Below are 24366 nucleotides of genomic sequence, written 5' to 3' on the forward strand. Positions count from 1 at the left end.
AGGCCTTAGACTGGGCGTATTGTTATTAGCCTGACCACTTCAGTTAGACAGGTTCATATTCACTTAGGCTACTTTCACACTAGCGTTATTCGTTTCCGGCATAGAGTTCCGTCCTAGGGGCTCAATACCGGAAAAGAACAGATCAGTTTTATCCTAATGCATTCTGAATGGAGAGAAATCAGTTCAGGATGTCTTCAATTCAGTCACTGAACGGCGCAGCATGCTGCGGTATTATCTCTGTCCAAAATTCCGGAACACATTCTGGATCCGGCATTAATTTCCATTGAAATGTATTAGTGCCGTATCCGGAATTAAAATGACCGCATTGCGCAGACCTTTAAAAATTTGAAGAAAAATAAAAAGGAAACGGATCCGTATCCGTATGACAATTGGAGAGACAGATCCGTTCTTGCAATGCATTTGTGAGATAGATCCGGATCCGTCTACAAATGCTGGACGTTTGCATGCAGATTGACTAAATCCTCTAACGCAAGTGTGAAAAAATCCTTAGACTAGTCTAATGCAGGGATGCCCGACCTATGGCCCTCCAGCTGTTGCAAAACTACAACTCCCAGCATGGCCGGACAGTCTACAGCAGGGCTTTGTGGGAGTTGTAGTTTTACAACAGCTGGAGGGCCACAGGTTGGGCATCCCTGGTCTGATGTATTTACGCATAAAAAATTGTCACATCTGTGCTGAAAAAAGTCACGTCGCCATGAAAGTGCGACTTTTAATGCAGAAATAGTCGCACTTCTCCACTCAAAACTGTTGAATAAAAATAAGTCAGTCTTGGAGTTGAGCCTTGCGCCTAATTCATGCTTAAAAAGTTGCACCTGCCTAAATAAATAGACTGGAAAAGAAGTTGCAAAAAATACACAACTCCTAAATTAGTCAAAAACTTCAAAATAGTCCTACAAGGAGCAAAAGCCTCCAAGTGGAATGTCAGTAGTCGATGCGACTAATAAAATTAGGCTGTCAAAAATGGCCTCCTCATTCTTCATGTACAGGTCGTGTATCCTGAAACGTCTCGCACACATCAAAAGCGGGAGGCAGCGCTGTGCGCTCATTAGGATCGTGAGCGCTGGCAGGTCGCTGGAGCGCATAAAGCCATGTCACCTGCTTATTTGTCAGCGCCGCGTCTTGCTGGCAGCACTTTGAGGTTTTTTTTTTAATGAGGCACTTTCATGCTTTGTTCCTCGTGTCATCCAGTCTGCACTCCACTTTCTGTTCCTTTGGATACACATTACAGATCTAGCACACGGATTAGGTGACCATGACCCCGAACGTTTAATTTGAGGGCCAGAAGAAGTGAACCTTCCCTCATTAACCCTAAAGATTTGTACTATAGCGACAACCTAGCCACATGATAAGGGCTCCTGCACACAAGCGTTGGTGGTTTGCGGTCCGGAAATTGCAGACCCACAATACACGGATACCGGCCAGGTGCCTTCCGCATTTAATGCAACGGCCGGTCCCAAATAGAACAGTCCTATCCTCCTAATAGCACATGTTTTATGTTTGTAGCAGAACGGCCATGCGAACATGTGGACACAGAATGCACACGTGTCCACATGTTCAGTGTCCACAAGTCATTTAAGTTTTTTTGCGGCCCCGTTGATGTGAGTGGTTCCACATATGGGCCGCAAAGGAAAGAACAGACACGGACAAAAAACACGTTTGTGTGCATGAGCCCTAAGTGTCTGATCAGTGGGGGTTGAGTCTTCCGCAGCTACATTTAACTCTCTTGGACTACCGGAAATAGCTAAGTACAAGTGCTCGGGTATCTCCGACAGTCCCCTAGAGCCGAATGGAGCGTCAGCACGCATGTGTGACCCCCACTGCATTCAAATGGTGTAGTCCCCCGTTCTTGTGATTGGCTGGCGGGGAACCGAGCGGTCTGACCCCGACCGATCAGACTCTTTTGGCCTGCATTGGGTGAATGGGGGACCTATGGATACGTTTGACTTATGTGCCTTATCTGCCTCCATTAGTTAGAGGGGTTTTCCGGGTTATAGATACTGATGATGTATCCTTAGGACAGGTTAACGATATCAGATCAGTCCGACACCCCTACTCATCAGCCATTTACAGCAGCAGCCGCCAGTGCCGCTACTGCCACTGGGGACGGATCCAGAAGCATAAATCTCCGTCCCCTCTGTAGTGGCCACGCTGGGTGCTGTGAAGTGAATGGGTGCTGAGCTGCAGTACCCGTGCACGGCCACAGCACAAAGAACGGAGCTGTGCTTCTGGCTCCATTCTCTGTGTTTGTTCTGGCACCAGCTGCTGCTGCAAATAGTTGTCAGGTGGGGGTGCCGGGTGTCGGACCCCCCCCCACCCTTCCTGATCTGATACTGATGACTTACGCTTAGGATACGTCATCAATATCTGTAACCCAGAATGCAGCTTTTTCTGACAATCGCCACGGCTTGCCATTGATTTCTGAAGCTCAGCCAGTTGTGATTACCCATGTGCTGGGCTAGCCTCAACTTTTAGAGTTAACCTCTTTAAAGGGGTGTTCCGAGTGTTTTGTATTGATGACCTATCCTTAAGGTAATTCTGACCCCTGGAATCCCCCACCAACAGCTGTTTGAGGAGGCCACGGCACAGCTTACCAAGGGTAGCCCTATCCATTGGATAGCGGCAGTGCTTGTTATCACAGCTTGGCCCCATTCATTTGAATAGGACTGAGCTACACCTACACCACGTGACCGATGAACTTGACGTCACTGTTCTAGCTCTTCAAGCATCTGATCGCAGGGGTCCCAGGAGTCGGACCTCTACCGATCAGATACAGATAACCTATCCTGAGGATAGTCCATTAGTATAAAACACTTAGAAAACTCCTTTTAAGGCTACATGTACACGAACATTGTTTTTTTTCCGTGTCTGTTCCATTTTTTTGGGCGGATAGGATACAAAAAAAACACGGACAGCACACCGTGTGTATGTCCGTTCCGTAGCCCCACAAAAAAATAGAACATGTCCTATTCTTGTCCGTTTTAGGCATTTACAATGGATCGGGAAAAAAACAAAAAATGGATGGCATACGGATGTCATCCGTTTCCGCAAAACACATATGCTCGTGTACATGTAGCCTAAGGCAGAATGCAAACGACCATGGAACACAGATAGATCATACCAGTGTATTACTGTAGTGCAGCGGCGGCACGAAGCGCACGGCGTCATAGCAAACAATGACGCCGTGCGCTCCTGCTCTCAGCAGGATGCCAGGCCGTGATACCACGGACCGCTCATGGCTGTGTTCCACGGCCGTGTGCATTCGGCCTTAAGAGTATTTCCAAACACAATGTAAGTGAGGGTTGCACCGGGTATTAGACTTTCGATACCGAATCAATACTTTTACACCTGGATCGATCCAATACCGGGATTTACTATTTTCCGATACGAGGCTGCGCTACAGTGCAGCATGGTATCCTTTACAGAACATGGCACGCGCCTCCCTCAGCGCGCACCGTGTTCTCGTGAGCCGGCACAGTGGAGAAGGAGGGAGTCCCTCCCCATTGTGATGCCACTGCACAAACGCATCCGTTCAGATAATACAACCGCCTGCATCCGTTCAGAACGGATCCGTTTGTATCATCTTTAACATTGCCAAAACTGACCCGTCTTGAACACCATTGAAAGTCAATGGAGGGCGGATCCGTTTTCTATTGTGCCAGATTGTGTCATAGAAAACGGATCCGTCCCCATTGACTTACATTGTGTGTCAGGACAGATCCGTTTCTGCAGGCAGTGTTTTGGTGTCCGCCTCCAGGTGACTGAACGGAGCCAAACTGATGCATTCTGAGCAGATCCTTTTCCATTCAGAATGCATTAGGGCAATACTGATCCGTTTTGGACCGCTGGTGAGATCCCTGAATGTATCTCACAAAACGGAAAGCCAAAACGCCAGCGTGAAAGTAGCCTAAAGCAATCATAATTACTAAACTTTAGCTGCTGCTTTAATTTCTGATTTTCTAATGTATGGCAACGTGTTACATTTTGTCTGAAAAACTCCTTTAAAATAATTTTCCTTACGTCCACTTTTAATGAAATGTAATATTTCCATGTGGTACTGTAACTGTGCCATCAATGTGGAAGTAGTCCGCCAGAATCTGTCTACATGTGGTATAAAGCGGGAAGGAAATGCTGAATATTTTCGGTATCATTTATTGAGAAATGTGATTAATATTTTCCTGCTAAAAAGAAAAACAGAAGTTGTCGTCTTAAATCTGCCGAGTGCTGAAATCTAAGCCCTTCCGTCCCATATTCTCCATTGCTGATGAATACGAGGTGTCACTTTCCAGTAAGGAGGATTGTATGTCATGTGTTTGGTACGCCCAGCCCTAGAAGACCCATCAGGGGCTACACTTACAGCTCATGCACATGACCGTATGTATTTTGCAGTCTGCAAAAAATGATCCGCAAAAAATACGGATGACATCCGTGTGCATTCCGTATTTTGCGGAACGGAACAGCTGGCCCTTCATAGAACAGTACAATCCTTGTCCGTAATGCGGACAATAATAGGACATGTTCTATTTTTTTTGCGGAACAGAAATATGGAAACGGAATGCACACAGAGTAACTTCCTTTTTTTGCGGATCCATTGAAGTGAATGGTTCTGTATACGGTCCGCAAAAAAAAAAAAAAAAATGGAATGGAGTGGACACGGAAATACGTTCGTGTTCATGAGCCCTTAAAGTGGAACTGAAGATTTTTTAACTTTTTTGAACATTCAACTCTAGCCATCTGAGCCTGTTGGAAAAAAAATAAATCATACTCCCATCCTCCGTTCCAGCATCCTGGGTCCTGGGCTCTCTTCACTTCTGATTCCTGTCCTGTAAACATCTGGGCTTATGGAGTCACGTGCTGCTGCAGCCAGTGACTGGCCTCAGCCCTGATGTGTCCTCAAAGCAGCACGTAATCCAGCAGCGACGTACCACTCGAGGACACATCACTGCTGGGGCCATGGATTGGTTTCAGCAGCGCATGTTACTCCGTCCTCTAGAAGTTTACACGAAGGGGACTGGAAGACTGATGAAGGGCGCAGGTGCAGAGCGATCAGTTTAAAGGATAACTGTCACACTTAGGCCTCATGCACACGACAATATTTTTTTACGGTCCACAAAAACGGGGTCCGTAGGTCCGTGATCGTTTTTTCGTCCGTGGGTCTTCCTTGATTTTTGGAGGATCCACGGACATGAAAAAAATGTTGTTTTGGTGTCCGCCTGGCCGTGCGGAGCCAGACGGATCCGTCCTGAATTACAATGCAAGTCAATGGGGACGGATCCGTTTGACGTTGACACAATATGGTGCAATTGCAAACGGATCCGTCCCCCATTGACTTTTAATGTAAAGTCAGGAGTCCCTTTTAAACCATCGGATCTGAGTTTTCTCCAATCCGATGGTATATTTTAACTTGAAGCGTCCCCATCACCATGGGAACGCCTCTGTTAGAATATACTGTCTGATATGAGTTAGATCGTGAAACTCAGATCCGACAGTATATTCTAACACAGAGGCGTTCCCATGGTGATGGGGACACCTCAGGTTAGAATATACTAAAAAACTGTGTACATGACTGCCCCCTGCTGCCTGGCAGGTGCTGCCAGGCAGCAGGGGGCAGACCCCCCCCCCCCCCCCCCCGTTTTTAACTCATTGGTGGCCAGTGCGGCCGGCTCCCCCCCGTAGTTAACTCATTGGTGGCCAGTGCGGCCGCCCCCCTTCCCTCCCCTGTAGTTAACTCATTGGTGACCAGCCCCCCCCTCCCTCCCCTGTAGTTAACTCATTGGTGGCCAGTGGGCCCCCCCTCCCTAGACTGTAGTTGACTCATTGGTGGCCAGCCCCCCCCCCTCCCCTGTAGTTAACTCATTGGTGGCCAGTGGGCCCCCCCTCCCTCCCCTGTAGTTAACTTGTTGGTGGCCAGCCCCCTCTCCCTCCCCTGTAGTTAACTAATTGGTGGCCAGTGGGCCCCCTCCCTCCGGCCGGGAGCTCCTCCTTCCTACTGGTAAGTGACAGCTCATTAGGCAATGCACCGCACAGACCTGTCACTTACCAGTAGGAGGAGCTCCCGGCCGGACACAGACATCGCAGCTCGCAGGTAAGTATGATGCTTCTACAAATTGCTAAGTAACCATGGCAACCGGGACTGCAGTAGCGTCCCGGTTGCCATGGTTACCGATCGGAGCCCCAGCGATTACACTGGGACTCTGATCGGTACTCTCCACTGCCACCAATGATAGGGGGGAGATTTTAATTAGGGGAGGGAGGGGAGAGGGCCCACTGGCCACCAACGAGTTAACTACAGGGGAGGGAGGGGGGGCCCACTGGCCACCAATGAGTTAACTACAGGGGAGGGGGGGGGGGCTGGCCACCAACGAGTTAACTACAGAGGAGGGGGGCCCACTGGCTACCAATGAGTTAACTACAGGGAAGGGAGGGGGGGGGGGCCGGCCGCACTGGCCACCAATGTGTTAACTACAGGGGGGGGGGGAGGGGGCAGTCATGTACCCAGTTCTTTTAGTATATTCTAACCTGAAGCGTCCCCATCACTATGGGAACGCCTCTGTGTTAGAATATACTGTCGGATCTGAGTTTCCGTCTGTATGAAAGTAACCTACGGCCACGGATCCATGTTCTTTCATGGACCCATTGACTTGAATGGGTCCGTGAACCGTTGTCTGTCAAAAAAATAGGACAGGTCATATTTTTGGGACGGACAGAATACACGGATCACGGTCTCGGCTGCAAAACGGTGCATTTTCCGATTTTTCCACGGACCCATTGAAAGTCAATGGGTCCGCGAAAAAAAAACGGAAAATGGCACGAAGGCTACGGATGCACACAACGGTCGTGTGCATGAGGCCTTTGACCCTAATTTCAATTTTCATATATGTAGTTACTAATAACATGATATTCTAGAATCGGTTACTATTAGACTGACTTACCCCATATTTAATAAGATTCAGCCCTTAGCAACCAGTCTGCATAAAACTGCAATTTCACTATTCAGTTAAGATGGCCGCCACTGCCCTCACTCTGAGGCCAATCCCGTCTGCCCTCACTAGCCAGTAACAGTAGCCCCCCAAAAGTGTCAGTAACTAGAGCCCTCCCCCTAAAGGGTTAATCTCCTGCAGCACAAAGGGGTCCTCTTACCACATGTTGCTGTCATTTATACACTGAGCAGACGGCAGATCTCCCTTCCCTGGTCTGCGCTGCTCCAGCTCTGCATTCTCCAAGTCTGCTGAGTGAGGGAGCGTCTGCCAAGCGCAGGGACAGGGAGAAGTGCACACAGCCCAGGCACTGTTATCAGCTGCTGGGGAGGACCTGGCTTTAATCAACACATAGACGGAACATGCCTAGCAACCCTATTTTAAGCACAGGTAAAAGCAGGCAGTACAGGGAACAAAACTGTGGAATTAAGGGGTAATTGAATACACAGTGAAAAGTTGAAATAGGGCCACCAAGGAGATATTAATCACCACAATCCAATACAAAAAAAAAAAAAGACAGTTATACTTTAAGTCATGAAAGCTGGACAACTCCTTTAATGATGCCTGCACACAAAGCCGATTGTGTGCAGAATATTTGCACCAAAACCAGCACATAAATCCGTTTTTTGGTACAGATTTGATGCAGATTTTCTACAGATCTCACCCATCCATTGAAAAGGGTGAAATCTGCACAAAAAAAGTCAACAATTAACATGCTGCAGATTTCAGAATCCACACAGCAGGTTTCTGAATTCATTTTTCCATCACATTAAACACTGCTTGTTTCCATGGTTACGACCACCCTGCAATCCATCAGCGGTTGTCTTTCTTGCACACTATGGCCTCTTTCACACGGGCGTCAGTTTTTTTGCCCGGATAAGAGGCGGGTGCGTTGCGGGAAAATGTGCGATTTTACCGCGCGAGTGCAAAACATTGTCATGCGTTGCACTCGCATGAGAAAAATCGCGCATGTTTGGTACCCAAACCCGAACTTCTTCACAGAAGTTCGGGCTTGGGATTGATGTTCTGAAGATTGTATTATTTTCCCTTATAACATGGTTATAAGGGAAAATAATAGCATTCTGAATACAGAATGCATAGTAAAACAGCGCTAGAGGGGTTAAAAAAAAATAAAAAATAATTTAACTCACCTTAGTCCACTTGATCGCGAAGCCGGCATCTCCTTGTGTCTCCTCTGCTGAACAGGACCTGGGGTGAGCTGCTGCATTAAATACCGGTTAAGGACCTTCGATGACGTCACTCCGGTCATCACATGGTACGTCACATGATCTTTTACCATGGTGATTCACCATGGTAAAAGACCATGCGATGACCGGAGTGACGTCATCAAAGGTCCTTAACCTGTATTTAATGCAGCAGCTCACCCCAGGTCCTGTTCATCAGCAGAGGAGACACAAGGAGATGCCGGCTTCGCGAGCAAGTGGACTAAGGTGAGTTAAAAAATTTTTTTTTTTTTTTAACCCCTCTAGCGCTGTTTTACTATGCATTCTGTATTCAGAATGCTATTATTTTCCCTTATAACCATGTTATAAGGGAAAATAATGATCGGGTCTCCATCCCGATCGTCTCCTAGCAACCGTGCGTGATAATCGCACCGCATCCGTACTTGCTTGTGGATGGTATGCGATTTTCACGCTTCCCATTCACTTCTATGGGGCCTGCGTCGCGTGAAAATCGGACAATATAGAGCATGCTGCGATTTTCACTCAACGCACAAGTGATGCGTGAAAATCACCGCTCATGTGCACAGCCCCATTGAAGTGAATGGGTCCGGATTCAGTGCGGGTGCAATATGTTCACCGCACGCATCGAACCCGCACGGAAAACTCGCCCGTGTGAAAGGGGCCTATAGGAAAAAATGCCAGCCCTTCTGGTGACCGTTTTTTGTGGGAGAGCACATAGGGTGGTGCTTTTTCCTATAGTGTGCAAGCACAACCGCCACTGATGGATTGCAGAGTGGTCGTAACCATGGAAACAAGCAGTGTATAATGTGATGGAAAAATGAATCCAGCCAGCAAAGGAAGTAATATGGACAATCACAATACATTAGTAAGTGGCTTGTAGTAACTTTCTCTACATGATAAATGCCACTTAGGCCTCATGCACACGACCGTGGTGTGTTTTGCGGTCCGCAAAACGCGGATCCGCAAAACACGGATGGCGTCCGTGCGCGTTCCACAATTTGTGGAACGGCACAGACAACCTTCAATATAAATGCCTATTCTTGTCCGCAAAGCGCGGACAAGAATAGGACATGTTATATTTTTTTTTGCGGTAGCGGGGCCATGGAACGGAGCAACGGATGCGGACAGCACAAGGAGTGCTGTCCGCATCTTTTGCGGCCCCATTGAAGTGAATGGGTCCGCATCCGAGCTGCCAAAACGGCGGATCGGATGCGGACCCAAACAACGGCCGTGTGCATGAGTCCTTACTCAAGTGAGACAACCCCTTTAATGCTGACTGTCAGCAGGACAAAAATTGCTGCATGCCGCTTTTATGCGAGACAGTAGTAGGATCCCATTAGTTAATAGGGATTGGGCAGTGAGCTGTTGAATCCAGAGATGGGCAGGTAGCCTTAGGGAGTGTTCACACCACATTTTTATTTCCAGCAGGTTATCAGCTTTTTAGAGAACCTGTATCTGTTTTTGTTACCGTTCCATTTCCCTTCCCACCCACTTTTACATAAAAGTGAAAAATTATAGAAAAAAAGTTGGCGTTTGGATTGTGTGAACTTTGGTTGAATTTGTAGCCTTTTTAGGACAAGGGTGTCAGTGGGAGGCGGTTTTCTTTATTAATGGATCATTTAAACAGACACTATTGTGTGCAGTCATATTACATTCAATAGATTTTTTGCCAGATTGTGACATAAAGCTCTGGATGAATATTTTTTTTTCTGTATGAAATAGGGAAGACGTCGGCGCTTTCTTATCCAGTTAAAATAAAAAAAATAAAAAAAACAGAACAGCCACGGAAAATAGACAAATCGGATGCACCTTTGGCATGTGTTTTTTTTTCTTTCTCTATAGAAGCTTCTGTATGCTTTATATGTATCTAGGGGGAGATTTATCAAACTGGGGGTGTAAAGTAGAACCGTCTTAATTGCTCATAGCAACCAATCAGATTCCGCCTTCCATTTTCCAAAGGAGCAGTAAAAAATGAAAGGTGGAATCTGATTGGTTGCTATGGGCAACTAAGCCAGTTCTACTTTACACTAGTTTGATAAATCTCCCCCCTAATGTTTCTGAGTCTTAGGGCTCATGCACATGACCGTTGTTGTTTTGCGTTCCGTTTTTCACGAATCCGTTGTTCCGTATCTGGGTGTTTTTTCTCTCTGATTTAGACCTCCTGCACACGACCGTATGGCTTTTTCAGTATTTTATGGTCCGCAAAAAACGGATCCGCCAAAAATACGGATGACGTCCGTGTGCATTCCGTTTTTTGCGCAACGGAACAGCTGGCCCCCTATAGAACAGTACTATCCTTGTTCATCATGCGGACAATAATAGGACATGTTCTATCTTTGAACAGAACGTAAAAACTGAAATATGGAAACGGAATGCAGAAAGAAAATATGTTTGTGTGCATGAGCCCTAAGGGTCCATTCACAGGTCCGTAGTGTATTGCGGGATCTGCAATACACCTGGCCGGCACCCTCATAGAACTACCTATTCTTGTCCGCAATTGCGGACAAGAATAGAACATGTTCTATTTTTTTCGGGAGCCGCAGTCCGGAAGATCAGGGCCGCGCTCTGGAAATGCGGATGCGAACAGCACACTGTGTGCTGTCTGCATCTTTTCCAGCCCTATTGAGAATTAATGGGTCCGGATGTGTGAATGGACCTTTGTCAATAGATTACTCTACCAAACTAATAAAACATGACGATGTGTGCACACAAGGCACTGGCCAGTGCAGTGCCGAGTCGGAAGGCCACGGAGCGGTGCTCCGTGGTCATGTGAATTAAACGAATCCTCGATGCAAGGAAATCGTTTCAGCCCTACAACCATATGTAAATAATAAAGGGGTTTTCTGGTACTTAGAGATTGATGACCTGTCCTCAGGATTAATCATCAGTGTCAAATCAGTGGGGGTCCGACACCTGACACCCCGCCAGTAAACTGATAATGGAACACTGGGTGGAGCGGGAGGCAGGCGGCTCCGTACACTGTGTGACGGCCATGCTGGGATACTCCAGCTCACAGCTGCCCTGCGCTGGTGCTGGATATACCCTGCTATGTGTCTTGGAATATAAGGACTTGGACGTAGAGCACCACCATTAAAGGTTCTGAGGTGATTGGTAAACTGCGTAAGATAACCTATTTATCAGAGCAGCGTCGGTCTCCATTCAGACTGTATTTGCAATGTTACTGAAAGGAGTATTCCTATCTTAGACACTAATGGCACATCCGCATAAATGTTTGGTAGATGCAAGTCCCACCTCTAGGACCCGCTCCTATTTCTAGATTGGGGTCTCCTGACCCCTGTCTCGTCTGGTGAGGCAGCCCTCTCTCGCCGCATACAGGACAGTGGATCCTTCCATTCCCTTCTATGTTCCTGTGATTCCCATAGAAGTGCGCCCACCTGCCGTGTCTAAAATGGGAATATCCCTTTAATAATCTACCGTTCATTGATTACTTTCCATAATCCCAGACCTTCTTACCGGACAGGATTATAACTTTTGCTATTCTCTCCTGTCATTTCAGCGGTCTCCTCACAACACGGAAGATGATGGAAGACAAAGGACCCCGTGTTGCCGACTACTTTGTCGTTGCGGGATTAACAGACTCGTCGAAACCGCTTGAGGAGGAAATCCACTTTAATGATGCCTGCCATAAGATAGCGAAACCAAAGGAACCCATCACAGATATTACAGTGATAATTAAATCCCTTGGGGAAGAGGTGCCTCAGGGATATGTCTGTATGGACGATACCCCGACTGGCCTGTCGGCTGACCTCAATAATGGGAGCATCCGGGGCCCTCAGATCTATTTGTGTTATAGGAGAGGAAGAGACAAGCCGCCTCTAACAGATTTGGGGTGAGTCCTTGGGTCTTGTTTCGGAGCCTCTCTGCTTTCAGTGTATTCTGCTCTGCATACATAACATGTATTACCTGGAAATATTCACTAATGTATTCACTTTCTTGAAATCCTCTGTTACCAAAATATGACTGTTATCCGATCCAGAATTAGAGGTTTATCCTGCAGGAGAGCCCTGGGAGAGTTCTCCTTTATTTTTATTAACCAGTTCCAGTGAGTGCAGCGGCAGTCTCTTCTGCGACATCACGTTCATCGGTCTAACAGCCTAGGCGCAGCTCAGTCCCATTAAGGTGAATGAGGCTGAGTGCGATACTAGGTGCCAGGTCCACATTGAGCTGATATTGATGACCTATCCGGAGGTTAGGTAATCAATATTAAATCCTCTTTAATGTTGCTTTTTTTTTCTTTCTTTTTTTTTTATTGCAGATTTTTCCTGTAACTGGGGTCCCAGTAAAAGGGGGTATACAGCCCCCAGAGTTGTAACAAAGCTGTTAAGCCTCACTGCAGAACTGATCGGGATGTACTAAGACCCAGCAGCTTGTGCAGATACGCTCCCCAGCTATCACATGATTGCTAGGACCGGATCACTTTGAATACAGCGAAGGAGAAGGCAGGGACGGGAGCTTCCTCTGTGGGGAGGCTGGCTGTCACCGGCAAGCTGGCTTCCCGATCCCACAACCGCATCATTTCTGTACAGCTCCTAACTTTGCAAGGGTGTCCTAGGACACCCAAGCGGACTGCTGTTTTCTGGGACTACAATATTGATGGCCTTTTCTTAGTGAATGGGACTAAGCTGTAATACCAGGCACTGCCACTATCAGGAATACAGAGCTGTGCCTGGTAAACAATGAAGAGGATGCAGCGCTCTTAGAGTGCCATCTCTGTTTCAATCAGCTGATCGAGGGCAGTTGAACCCCCACTCGTCTAATATGGATGGCTTCTCCATGGCATAGGTCATCAATATTGTAGTCTTGGAAACCCCTTATAAATAAATATGTAGATAATAAAGGGGCATTAGGGGTTGTCTCACCTCAGACATTGGGGGTGATATACCCCCAATGTTTGATAAGTGCGGGTTCCACCTCTGGGACCCACACCTATCTTTAGAATGGAGCTGCATATGCATCTGCTCCCCATTCATTTCTATAGGAGCTCTGAAAATAGCCGAGTGCTGGCTCTGCTATTTCTGTCAGCTCCATAGAAGTGAATGGCTCGGCTATATTCAACGCTCCTGTAAGAATGAATGGAGAGCGGCCGCACATGCACAGTGTGCCCTCCTTCCCTTTGCGGCTCTATTCTAAAGATAGGTGCGGGTCCCAGAGGTGGGATATATCCTAGCGATATTCCCCCAATTTCTGAGGTTAGACAACTGCTTTAAAAACATAAAAGAATGCATACTTGCCCTCACCCGACTGCTCCGGTTGAATGACTGGAAGCAGGCGAATGCACCAGAAGAGTTACTAGTACATCCACTATATGTGCAGGTCAGACACAGCATGGACAGCCTTAGCCATTTAGGATGATAGGAAAGGTGAGTTATTACCCAGGTGGTTGCTGTGATATTTATTACCCAGCTTTCTATCCATTCAGGGCTCTGACAAGCGGTCCAAAACGGATCAGTTTTGCCCTAATGCATTCTGAATGGAAAAGGATGCGCTCACAATGCATCAGTTTGCCTCCGTTCCGTCTCCATTCCGCTCTGGAGGTGGACACTAAAACACTGCTTGCAGCGTTTTGCTGTCTGCCTGACGAAGCGGAGCCGAACGGATCCGTCCTGACACACAATGTAAGTCAATGGGGACAGATCCGTTTTCTCTGACACAATCTGGCACAATAGAAAACGGATTCGTCCCCCATTGACTTTCAGTGGTGTTCAAGACGGATCCGTCATAGCTATAGAAGACATAATATAACCGGATCTGTTCATGATGGATGCATGCGGTTGTATTATTGTAACGGAAGCGTTTTTGCAGATCCATGACGGATCCGCAAAAGACTCTAGTGTGAAAGTAGCCTTAGATATGACTGAATTGTATAAAACTTGATAGAAGACGACTTACAGATATCTTTTGACAGTTACTGTATAATTCATCAGAATCGTGTGACTGATCACACACAGCAGAAAACAGTGACAATCTGAAGAGATGACACCATCTGGATCACCTTGGGCAAAGGATGTTGGCTGCCAACCTTATCACAGGCTTGATGCCAACCAGCTATGTTTGAAACTGTATAAACTAGCTGGAGGAGGTTGGCAGTACCACCCACCAGCCGGGCAGGACGTAGAGCAGTAAATCTAAGCTTTCTTTTTCAGGGTCCTGTATGAATGGAAGGAAAGGCTGATACAGGGTTGTCACATCATCCAGACTACACCATACGGACGTCCTGCCAACATAAGCAGTAGTACATCCTCGCAGAAAGCCTACGTTACCTACCGAAGAGCCTCCGAAAACATGACCCAGAATACCTTGGCTGTGACCGATATTTGTATAATCATCCCCAGCAAAGGCGAGACTCCACCACACACCTTCTGTAAGGTGGAGAAGAATCTGAATAGCAGCATGGTAAGACTTTACTGAACGCTAAGGGTGCGTCCGCCTTGTTATTACAGTACCAGCAAAGTGGATGAGATTTTAGCAGATTGGTCTGCTCTGCAGCTTGTCAATGTATGCTGCCGACTCCCATCGTGGATTTCACCCTTTGCAATGAATGAGTGAATCTCGCAGATCCGAAGCAAAATCCGCAACAAATCCAAATGTAACCGTTCCATGGAGGATTTTTCCACCGCAACTTACCGTACATCCTACATTTCAGTTTTTATTTTGTTATTGCATATCCCATCACCCAGGTTTCTCCTGGGTCCCCCTGTCTTTCTTGACTTTTTTTATTTTTTAGGTTAGGTCTTATTTTTACCCTAGTGCTCAGGTGTTAAACAGTAGAGGTGTATAAGAATTTTTAAAAGTTTTGTCTCATTACAGCAACCCTCATCCATATGCCCTATTAGGGTATATAGACCTCTTAGGGGAGCTGTCTGAGTGGAGGACCCCTCCGCTGTGAGCTCCGTATACCCTAATAGGCATATGAATGAAGCTTCTTACAAATGTCCATGTATTCTGTGTTATTTGAATGACTTCCGTGCTAGGTTACAGCTGTGGTCATCTGGAGCTTCCTCAGCAGTGGCCACTAACTACTGGGGTCTCTGATGCCCAATGTGAGACAGTCGAACGCTGGCCCAGCTTCAGTATAAAAAAGGATTTTTTTTTAAATCATATAATTTTTATTGAAGTAAAAGTAAATACAATAACAAAATCCCATAGATTTGCACAGTACTTCAGAAGGAGACGTGAAGTACAGAGAGGACGGACAGGACAGACTGGGTAATGGAGACTGCATACAAGTGCTGCTGATCATTATCCACATCACCCCCACCCTCTTCATGAACTCCATTTCTACAGAGATTTAGCTGAACATCATATTAAACTGTATTCAGGATCATAGAAGAAGAGGCAGCTCTATAGCTCAGTGCTCTGAATTAACTTGTCCTCCTGTGAGATTAGGACATATCCTAATGATTGCTTCACAGACAAAACGAGCCATTATAACTAATAAAAGGTATTTGGGAATATATTTATAATAAAGTAATATTTAAAGCGAACCTTTCACCAGGATTTCACTTAATAAACTATTACCAGTACCTTATAGATTATCCTCATTGTGTTTCAATGCATTCTTGTGGCGCTTTCCTGGGATGGATATTCATGAAAAAAAAAAAACGACTTATAAAGTCCTCGTATCCAGCTCCTGAAGTCACGCTAGAAAGTCAAGGGGGTAGCCCTTCCCTCACTCCGGGCTGTACCTCCCCTGCCCTAACCCCGCCTCTAAGTAGTGTAACTGACACCCAGCTCAGTCGCCGGGACCGCGCTTGTACAGGCGGCGCATGCGCCGTCGAACTCGAGCGCGATCCTGTAACTGAATCGCGCATGCGCCGTCCCCGTTGCCTGCCTGTCTTCTCTTCCTCGCGTGCGATTCAGTTACAGGATCGCGCTCGAGTCCGACGGCGCATGCGCAGCGTGTACAAGCGCGGTCCCGGCGACTGAGTTGGGTGTCAGTTACACTACTTAGAGGCGGGGTTAGGGCAGGGGAGGTACAGCCCGGAGTGAGGGAAGGGCTACCCCCTTGACTTTCTAGCGTGACTTCAGGAGCTGGATACGAGGACTTTATAAGTCGTTTTTTTCATGAATATCCATCCCAGGAAAGCGGCACAAGAATGCATTGAAACAGAATGAGGATATCTATAAGGTACTGGTAATAGTTTATTATGTGAAATCCTGGTGAAAGGTTCGCTTTAAGTATTTTCATTTTCCTAAATCCTGGAGAACCCCTTTAAGGGTTTACAGACTTGTCCCTAAGCCTTTACTCTGTTGTCGGTCATTGTCTTGTTGGAAGGTGAACCTTCAGCCCAGTCTGAGGACCAGAGCACTCTGGATCAGGTTTTCAATAAGAATATCTCTGTACTTTGCTCCATTCAGCTTTCCCTCAGCCTTAACCAGTCTCCCTGTCCAAACTGCTGAAGAACACCCCCACAACATGGTGCTGCCACCACCATACTTCACTGTAGGGAAGGTAGTGGGAAGTTCCTCCAAACATGACCCTTAGAATTAAGTGCAAAAAGTTTAATTTTCATTTCATCAGACCAGGGAATCTTGTTTCTCACAGTCTAGGAATCCTTTTTAGCAAATTTTCTCTGAGGAGAGGCTTCTTTCTGGCCTCTCTGCCATAAACCCAGATTGGAGGAGTGCTGCACTGATGTTTCACCTTCTGGAAGTTTCTCCCATCTGCACACAGGATCTTTGGAGCGCATCCAGAGAAACCATTGGGCCACCTCTCCTACCAATGTCCTTCTCCCCTGACTACGTCTTTTTTGGGGGGAAGGAGGGGTGGGGGGCTTAGGTAGAGTCCTGCTTGTTCCAAACTTTTGTTTAAATATTATGGAGGCCACTGTGCTCTTAGGAACTTTTGTGCCCTTCTCCAGATCTGCCTCCAGCCAGTCACTGAGGTCTACAGGCAGTTCTTTCCTCCTCAGCGCTTGGTTTTTGTTCTGATATGCATTGTCAACTCCAATCAAGGTGTAGAAACATCTTAAAAATGATCAAGAGAAATGAGGGGCCACAGAGCTCAATTTCAAAAGTCATAGCAAAGGGTCTGAATACTTATGTCCAAGTGAAATTATAGAAAGCGCCGGGCTTTCAGAAACAGCCGAGCAGGTCAGCATTCCTCCGATTCTATGAGTCCTGTTGTAGTGGATGGGAACTACGCAGCATAGCTTGTTCTGCTACACTGCTTGCGTAGCTCCCATTCACTACAATGGAAGTTACGTAAACAGAGGAATGCTGGCCTGCTCGTCTGTGTCTGTAAGCCTGGCCGACTGGGGCCTGCGCTTAGTCCTATCTTGCTGTGGAAACAGCAATATAGGACAACCCATTTAAATGAAAACATAGCAGAATAACCCAGCTCTGCACCATATCACAACCAAGCAGTTATACATCTGTAGATTATCAGCCCAGTTTCTACCCACAAATCCCCCTGCTGTAGATGTCATTTTAATGGAAAGTACTAGACTGAACTGTAGATCAGGTCCTGATCCATATAATAATGACCGAGGTGAGCCCAGTCATTTATAGTAGATGATATTAGTGTCTCCTTCTCTTTTACAGTGGGGCTCGGCGGTGTACCTCTGTTACAAAAAGTCAGTTGTGAAAGCCAATGCGGTATCTTATAAAGCTGGTAAGTAGTCATCCGTTTTAAAGAGAACCTGTCACATTAAGGCTACATTCACACGACTGTGTGAATGGGTCCACATCCATTCGGCAATTTTGCGCAACGGGTGCGGACCCATTCATTTCAATGGAGCTGCAAAAGAAGCGGACAGCACACAGTGTGCTCTCTGCATCCGTAGTTCTGATCGTCGGCCCCGCAAAAAATATAGAGCAAGTCCTATTCTTGTCCGCAATCACGGGCAAGAATAGGAATTTTCTATATAGCGCCGGCCTGTGCGTTCCGCGAAATGCACCCGGCCGGTATCCGTGTTTTGCGGACTGCAAAACACGACACGCTCGTGCAAATGTACCCTTAACAGGCGGTCCTATCTCCATGCATTATGTGACAGAGCAGGAGGAGCTGAGCAGATTGATGTAATGCCCTGCTCATTCTGAGGAGTCCAGTGGGCGGTCCCAAGCACTGATTGATCACTATCTCTGTCTGTCAATCAGTGAGTAGGACTGGACTCCTCTCCTCAGAATGATCAATACATGACAAGTTACACTGAATCTTTTCCCACAAAATCTGCTCTGCTCCTCTTGCTCTTTTACATGCTGCCCAGAGACAGGACAGCACGTTTGATATCAGTGATCAATTGGTCATTTATTTTATTTATGGCGTTGTCATCCCAGACGACAACCTCCACAGATCAAGCATGTAGTGTTAATCTATAGTATAGCGCAGCCGTCCGGGCAGGATCAGGTAAAACTCATATCTGTGAATCCTTTCCTTACTCATTATGAAACCGTTCAGTGTGGTTTTGCGCCTTTGCCAACAATCATAAATAAATTTTTTCGAAGTTCAAAGCGCCAATTACCCTGTAATTAGTATTGTAGGTGTCAAAGCGGTTTTACTTTCCTGAGCTAATTCCCTATTGTTAGTGTAAATGAGAGTAATCGGCTACGGGAAGCTGCGGCTGCTCCCCTTATTAGCTGTGACTCCTGCTCCGATTACAGAACATTATATGGGATTTTTGTTAATGCACTGGAGGATATAGCTATGTATGACTGATAACGCCTATAGCTGCCTATGCAGCTCCTAACAGGGATCGTCAGCCAGCTTACCTGGTGCTCTGAGGAGCATATGCGTCTAGCTATGGAAAGATACTGGCGCATTTCTCATTTGCGTAGTATACAGCTTTTAGGAGTGGCAAACAGCCGCAGTTTAAATGGCAGCCATTATGGCTTCCAGAAACCACATCTGTCAGATTTGATAGGAAGGTTGCTGCTGCATGCGGCACTAATCCTCCTGTGGGAAGGACCCCATTGTATGCTAGCGGTATGCAATGTATGAGTTATCCAGCAATGCCTTGTGTTCTCTGTTATACACAAAGAACACCACCCAGATGTGAACAGAGCCTAAGGCTGGCCATACATGAGACCTGTTGGCCAAACAGCTACGGTATCTCTCCCAACCCTTGTCTCGGCCAAGCATCCTTGTGCTCTGGATGGGGAGAGGGGAGCGAGCTGCTGCTAGACATCTGTGGCAGCAGCTTATCTCTGCAAGCACAAAGGATTTGCCATGGTGCAATCCAACAGCCTGCGTGCAATTCAGATGGTCCGACACTCGCTCTGAAACCATCAGATGTGGCCAGTATGCGCCTCATGTGGAAGGCCAGCTTAGTAGGCGTTCTCTCATGTATGATCTTCTAGATTCCTTAAAGTTAGGTGCTGGTCTTGGCTTTACATTAAGCCGAGTCTGCCCTATAAAGGGTATAACGGACGTGCCCATTGTCCGCATTACAGTTTATCTAGCAATCCGCTTTCCTGGCTGACTGCTTCCCCAAGCCATATGTACAGATTGCTATAAGCAGGTTGTTCAGTCCACCCTGACAATAGTGATTGTTGTGAGCAGGTTAAAAATGCTGAAAATCAACCTATTTCTGTTTGTACAGGTTTAATATGCAGATATCCAGAAGAGGATTACGAGTCCTTTCCTTTGCCAGAGTCTGTGCCTCTCTTCTGCTTGCCCATGGGGGCCACGATAGAAAGCTGGCCGTCCAACAGTAATTATCCGCTTCCAGTTTTTTCTACCTTTGTTTTAACTGGGGCATCTGCTGAAAAGGTACAGGACATTAGGACCCATAAGTGTATATAGTATTGGCTTACAGCTTTCCTTTCATTCAGTAATGCCGTTATGCTGCTTCACTGTAATCTTCTAGGGTATGGAAGCATCTTGTGCTTCAACTCAGAATAAGGCCTAGTTCACACGTCAGTGTTTTAGTCCGTGTTTTGCATCAGTGATTGTAAACCAAAACCCTGAGTGGGTCCTACACAGACATAAGGTATAATGGAAAGCTTTACCTCTGTTCTGTGTTCTTGACCTGCAGCTTGGTTTGGATAGCAATCACTGACCTACGGTAATACTGACGTGTGAATAAGGCCTGACAGTTTGTAAATGCGGTTTGGGTGCTTTAGGGCTGCATGAGATGGGTGGGGAATAGTTTGCTTCTGTTTTCTTGCATCTACACCCCTATGGATAAACTAATAAGATTAAGCAATTATTGGGAACCGAACCATTCATTCCCGATGATTGCCTGCTGATCAGAGGAGGTTAGAGCGGCATTTACAGTACATGCAGCAATCATCTCCTCTGCATGGGTGCAAGTGATTTCTCCAGTGATCACTGGTTCCCATAGAGAATTATTTTCCTAATACACAGGACGATGCCCAGAAATTATGGTTTTGGTGTCGCACCAATAATGATTTCACCCAATCAATGAGCATTTGCGGCACCATTTACACTGGGCAATTGTCAGGGACGAGCGTTTCTAGTAACACTCCTTCCCGATAATTGCTCCAATCATCAGTCCGTATAAAGGGGTCCTTAGTTCGTTAATGTAGCTGCGCTTGGCTGGTTATTTGTCGTAGCGCATCTTGGAATCAATGTTTTGCAGCGTTTCTCTGTCCCATTGATGTCATTGAAGGGCTTGATAGGGACTACCACACCTGGATCTGTCTCTTCCATCAGGCCAGCCATTAATTAACAAACAAAATAAAGAACAAATATAGATTAAACTTTTTTAAGAAAAGTTCTGTATTTGATCTGCATTTGTTTGAAATCTATCTTTGTTGCTACCATTTTGGCTTGTTGTTTTTTTTTTTAGAGAGGTTTTTACAAATTACATTACTTCTAGGTGTACGGAGCGGCCATACAGTTCTATGAGCCATTTGGTCACGAGCAGTTGACTGAAAAGCAGAAAGTACAGTTAGGACTGGCAAGCAACACAGAGGGGAGGCTGGATGCCTCTAAGAGCCTCCATGTCAGCAAGTGCATCTGCCTCCTGTCTCACTGGCCTTTCTTTGATGCCTTCAAGAAATTTCTCACTTTCCTCTATCGCTATTCCATCTCCGGACCTCATGTGCTCCCAATAGAGAAGTAAGTTATCCTACTGGAGGCTGTTAATAATTCACCGACATTGCATTGTTCTGTCTGCTCGCATGAGTTCTCCCTCTTCTGAGCAGTCCGACGTCTAGTGTCACACTGTTACTTACAGATCCTCTTTCAGACCCCTGTGTAAATGGGGACTTTGCCCTTTATTTTAAAGGGAGGTCATTGGTTTCATTCACCATCTTCCTTTTTTTTTTTTTTTAAATAAACTATTATTGCAAAATGTTTTCTGTTTGACAAAAGTGAAAGTTTTTCTCACTTTAGGATATGTAGTGGTTAATATTAAACAATAACTATTTTATCTTTTTCGTCTCTCGTCCAGACACATCTACCACTTCATGCACAAAGTTCCATTCCCTTCTCCTCAGAGGCCAAGAATATTGGTGCAGGTAAATCTATAGCTGCAGTGTTACTGAAAACGTAGGAAATCCTTACAGCTATTACCAAAGTCTACTAAATATTATCTTAGAGCTCTGTGTGCTGTCATTCTGTCAATTAAAAGTGCGTTAAAACTTTGTACAATTTGTATTACCGTCATCCGTATTACCATGGCAGCCAGGAGTCACGCTACTGAAGTCCTGGCTGCCATGGTATGTTAGTGAGCAGAGAGCAGCGCATTATACTCGCGTGCGCTGTGGTCGCTCCTTCTTCTGTCTGTGCGGCGGATTGCTAATGCTTACAGCATTAGCAATGCGCCGCACAGACCTATGAGAAGGAGCGACCGGCGGCCACAGCACACGTGAGTATAATGCGCTGCTCTCTGCTCACTAACATACCATGGCAGCCAGGACTTCCATAGCGTGACTCCTGGCTGCCATGGTAACCGATCGGAGCCCCAGCATTACACTGCTGGGGCTCCGATCGGAACTGCAAACTGCCACCAATGATGGGGGGGAGGAGGGGGACCCTGTCACCAATGATTAATACTGGGGAGGAGGGGGGGGGGGGGGTTTGCGTTACCAGAGGGGGCAGATCAGAGGCTGGGGGAAGGGCAGATCAGAGGCTGGGGGGGGGAGGCAGATCAGAGGCTGGGGGGGGGAGGCAGATCAGAGGCTGGGGGGGGGAGGCAGATCAGAGGCTGGGGGGGGGAGGCAGATCAGAGGCTGGGGGGGGGAGGCAGATCAGAGGCTGGGCTGGGGGGAGGCAGATCAGAGGCTGGGGGGGGGCAGATCAGAGGCTGGGGGGGGGGAGGCAGATCAGAGGCTGGGGGGGGGAGGCAGATCAGAGGCTGGGGGGGGGGCACATGAGAGGCTGGCGCCATGGTCAGCTCCCTGCTGTTGTGTGCACAAAGCACAGGGCAGCAGGGAGAGTGTAAAGTCCTATTCACCCTAATAGAGTTCTATTAGGGTGAATATGACAAGGGTTCTAGCCCTTAAGGAGGCCAATAGTTAATAAATAAAAAGTTAAAAAAAAGTTTAAACACCCCCCCAATATAGAAAACAATATATCGCAATATATATCGCATATCGCACATGCTTAAAATTATATCGCAATATAGATTTTAGGCCATATCGCCCACCCCTACCTGTATATTAGAAAATTGTATAATTTCCTATTATATAAACAAATAAATAAAAACTGGAGTAGCCCTTAAAGGGATTCTGTCACCCCCCAAAACTCATTTTTGGGCATATTAAAATCCTTATTAGACGACTATGCCTTATATAGGGCTCTTACCTTGTTCTGTGGCTTGGTTTCACAAAAAATCGAGCTTTTAAAATATGCAAATGACTTCACTACCAGCAAGTAGGGAGTCTACTTGCTGGTAGCCGCCGCATCCTCCTTTTAAAAAAAACGCCCCCTCCTCCAGTTGATTGACAGGGCAATTCAAATCCCACGCCTGCACCTTACGTGTCTTCATTCAGCGCAGGCGCTCTGAGAGAAGGAGGCTCGCTTCCTCAGCACTTCCTCAGTGCGCCTGCGCCGATGACGTCTTCTCTTTCGGGTTTAGAGGTGACGTCATCGGTGCAGGCGCACTGAGGGAGTGCTGAGGAAGCGAGCGTCCTTCTCTGAATGAAGACACGTAAGGTGCAGGCGCGGGATTTGAAATGCTGACAGGGCCAGCCGGAGGAGGAGAGCGCTCCCTGGCCCTGTCAATCAACTGGAGGAGGGGGCGTTTTTTTAAAAGGAGGATGCGGCGGCTACTAGCAAGTAGACTCCCTACTTGCTGGTAGTGAAGTCATTTGCATATTTTAAAAGCACGATTTTTAGTGAAACCAAGCTACCCCTGGGAGCGCAAAGGAGTGAGGTATCTACGTCAACTACAGAATGCTGATGGTTTTAAGTCCTTTGAGCAGTTGAGAACTGAATTTGGTCTCCCAAATACGGCCTTCTATCAATTTTTGCAACTACGGCATGCCTTTCAGAAACAGGCTAGCTCTATATCATTGAAATGTACTACGGTCCCATTGTTTCAGCAACTTCTTACTAACAGTTCCTCGTGCGGTTTAATATCATCTACCTACAGGAACTTATATGTGAAGTCAATTAAACAGGAGGTTTTGGCAGTTAAATCTAAATGGGAAAGCGAGGTTGGGCCGATTTCAGAAGAGCAGTGGAAGATGATCCTAGCACTCACCCCGCAACTGTCAGTTTGTGAGGGGCAGCGCATGTCCCAGTTGTTTTTATTACACCGGGTGTATAGGACGCCAGAGTTTTTATGTCGGATAGGTGTTCGGGGGGATGCGGATTGTCCTAGATGTGGCTTGAGCCCTGCTACCTTAATGCACATGTTCTGGGATTGTGCGGAGCTCCGGAATTTCTGGTCCTCAGTTCTGGCCTTAATAAAAGACGCATTTAATATCACGGTTCCGCCTGGTCCGAGAACATGTATAGTAGGAATATTAGACATCAAAAATCGCCATCACCGTTTGGGAGTGCAGCGTCTGTTATTCCAGGCTAGGAAATTGATAGCCAGATTCTGGCTTAGACCTCAACCACCGTCTAGGGGAGAATTCCTTAGTAGGATGTCAGAGGTAATACGCCTAGAAAAAGGTGTATATGTTAAAAGGCAATGTGTAACGAAATTTACCAAAATATGGGATAAGTGGGAGTAATTTCGGATACAGTGTCCGGATTAGCCTCTCGTCTTAGTTGAAATATGAGACGG

At 46.7% G+C, this 24366-nt stretch overlaps 1 protein-coding gene across 3 annotated transcripts in view; it reads left to right on the forward strand.

Moving 5' to 3' along the window:
- DENND4A (DENN domain containing 4A) overlaps positions 1–24366 on the forward strand; it is a 142251-nt gene that overhangs the window by 42249 nt on the left and 75636 nt on the right. For all 3 annotated transcript variants that reach the window (XM_044279384.1, XM_044279386.1, XM_044279385.1), the window contains exons 2-7: positions 11718–12050; positions 14365–14614; positions 17765–17834; positions 19762–19931; positions 21004–21245; positions 21580–21646. In XM_044279384.1, coding sequence (XP_044135319.1) covers positions 11718–12050; positions 14365–14614; positions 17765–17834; positions 19762–19931; positions 21004–21245; positions 21580–21646 — 1132 coding nt within the window. The remainder of the gene's footprint in view (positions 1–11717; positions 12051–14364; positions 14615–17764; positions 17835–19761; positions 19932–21003; positions 21246–21579; positions 21647–24366) is intronic.

This window comes from Bufo gargarizans, chromosome 2 (genome assembly GCF_014858855.1).
Source record: "Bufo gargarizans isolate SCDJY-AF-19 chromosome 2, ASM1485885v1, whole genome shotgun sequence".
NCBI lineage: Eukaryota > Metazoa > Chordata > Amphibia > Anura > Bufonidae > Bufo > Bufo gargarizans.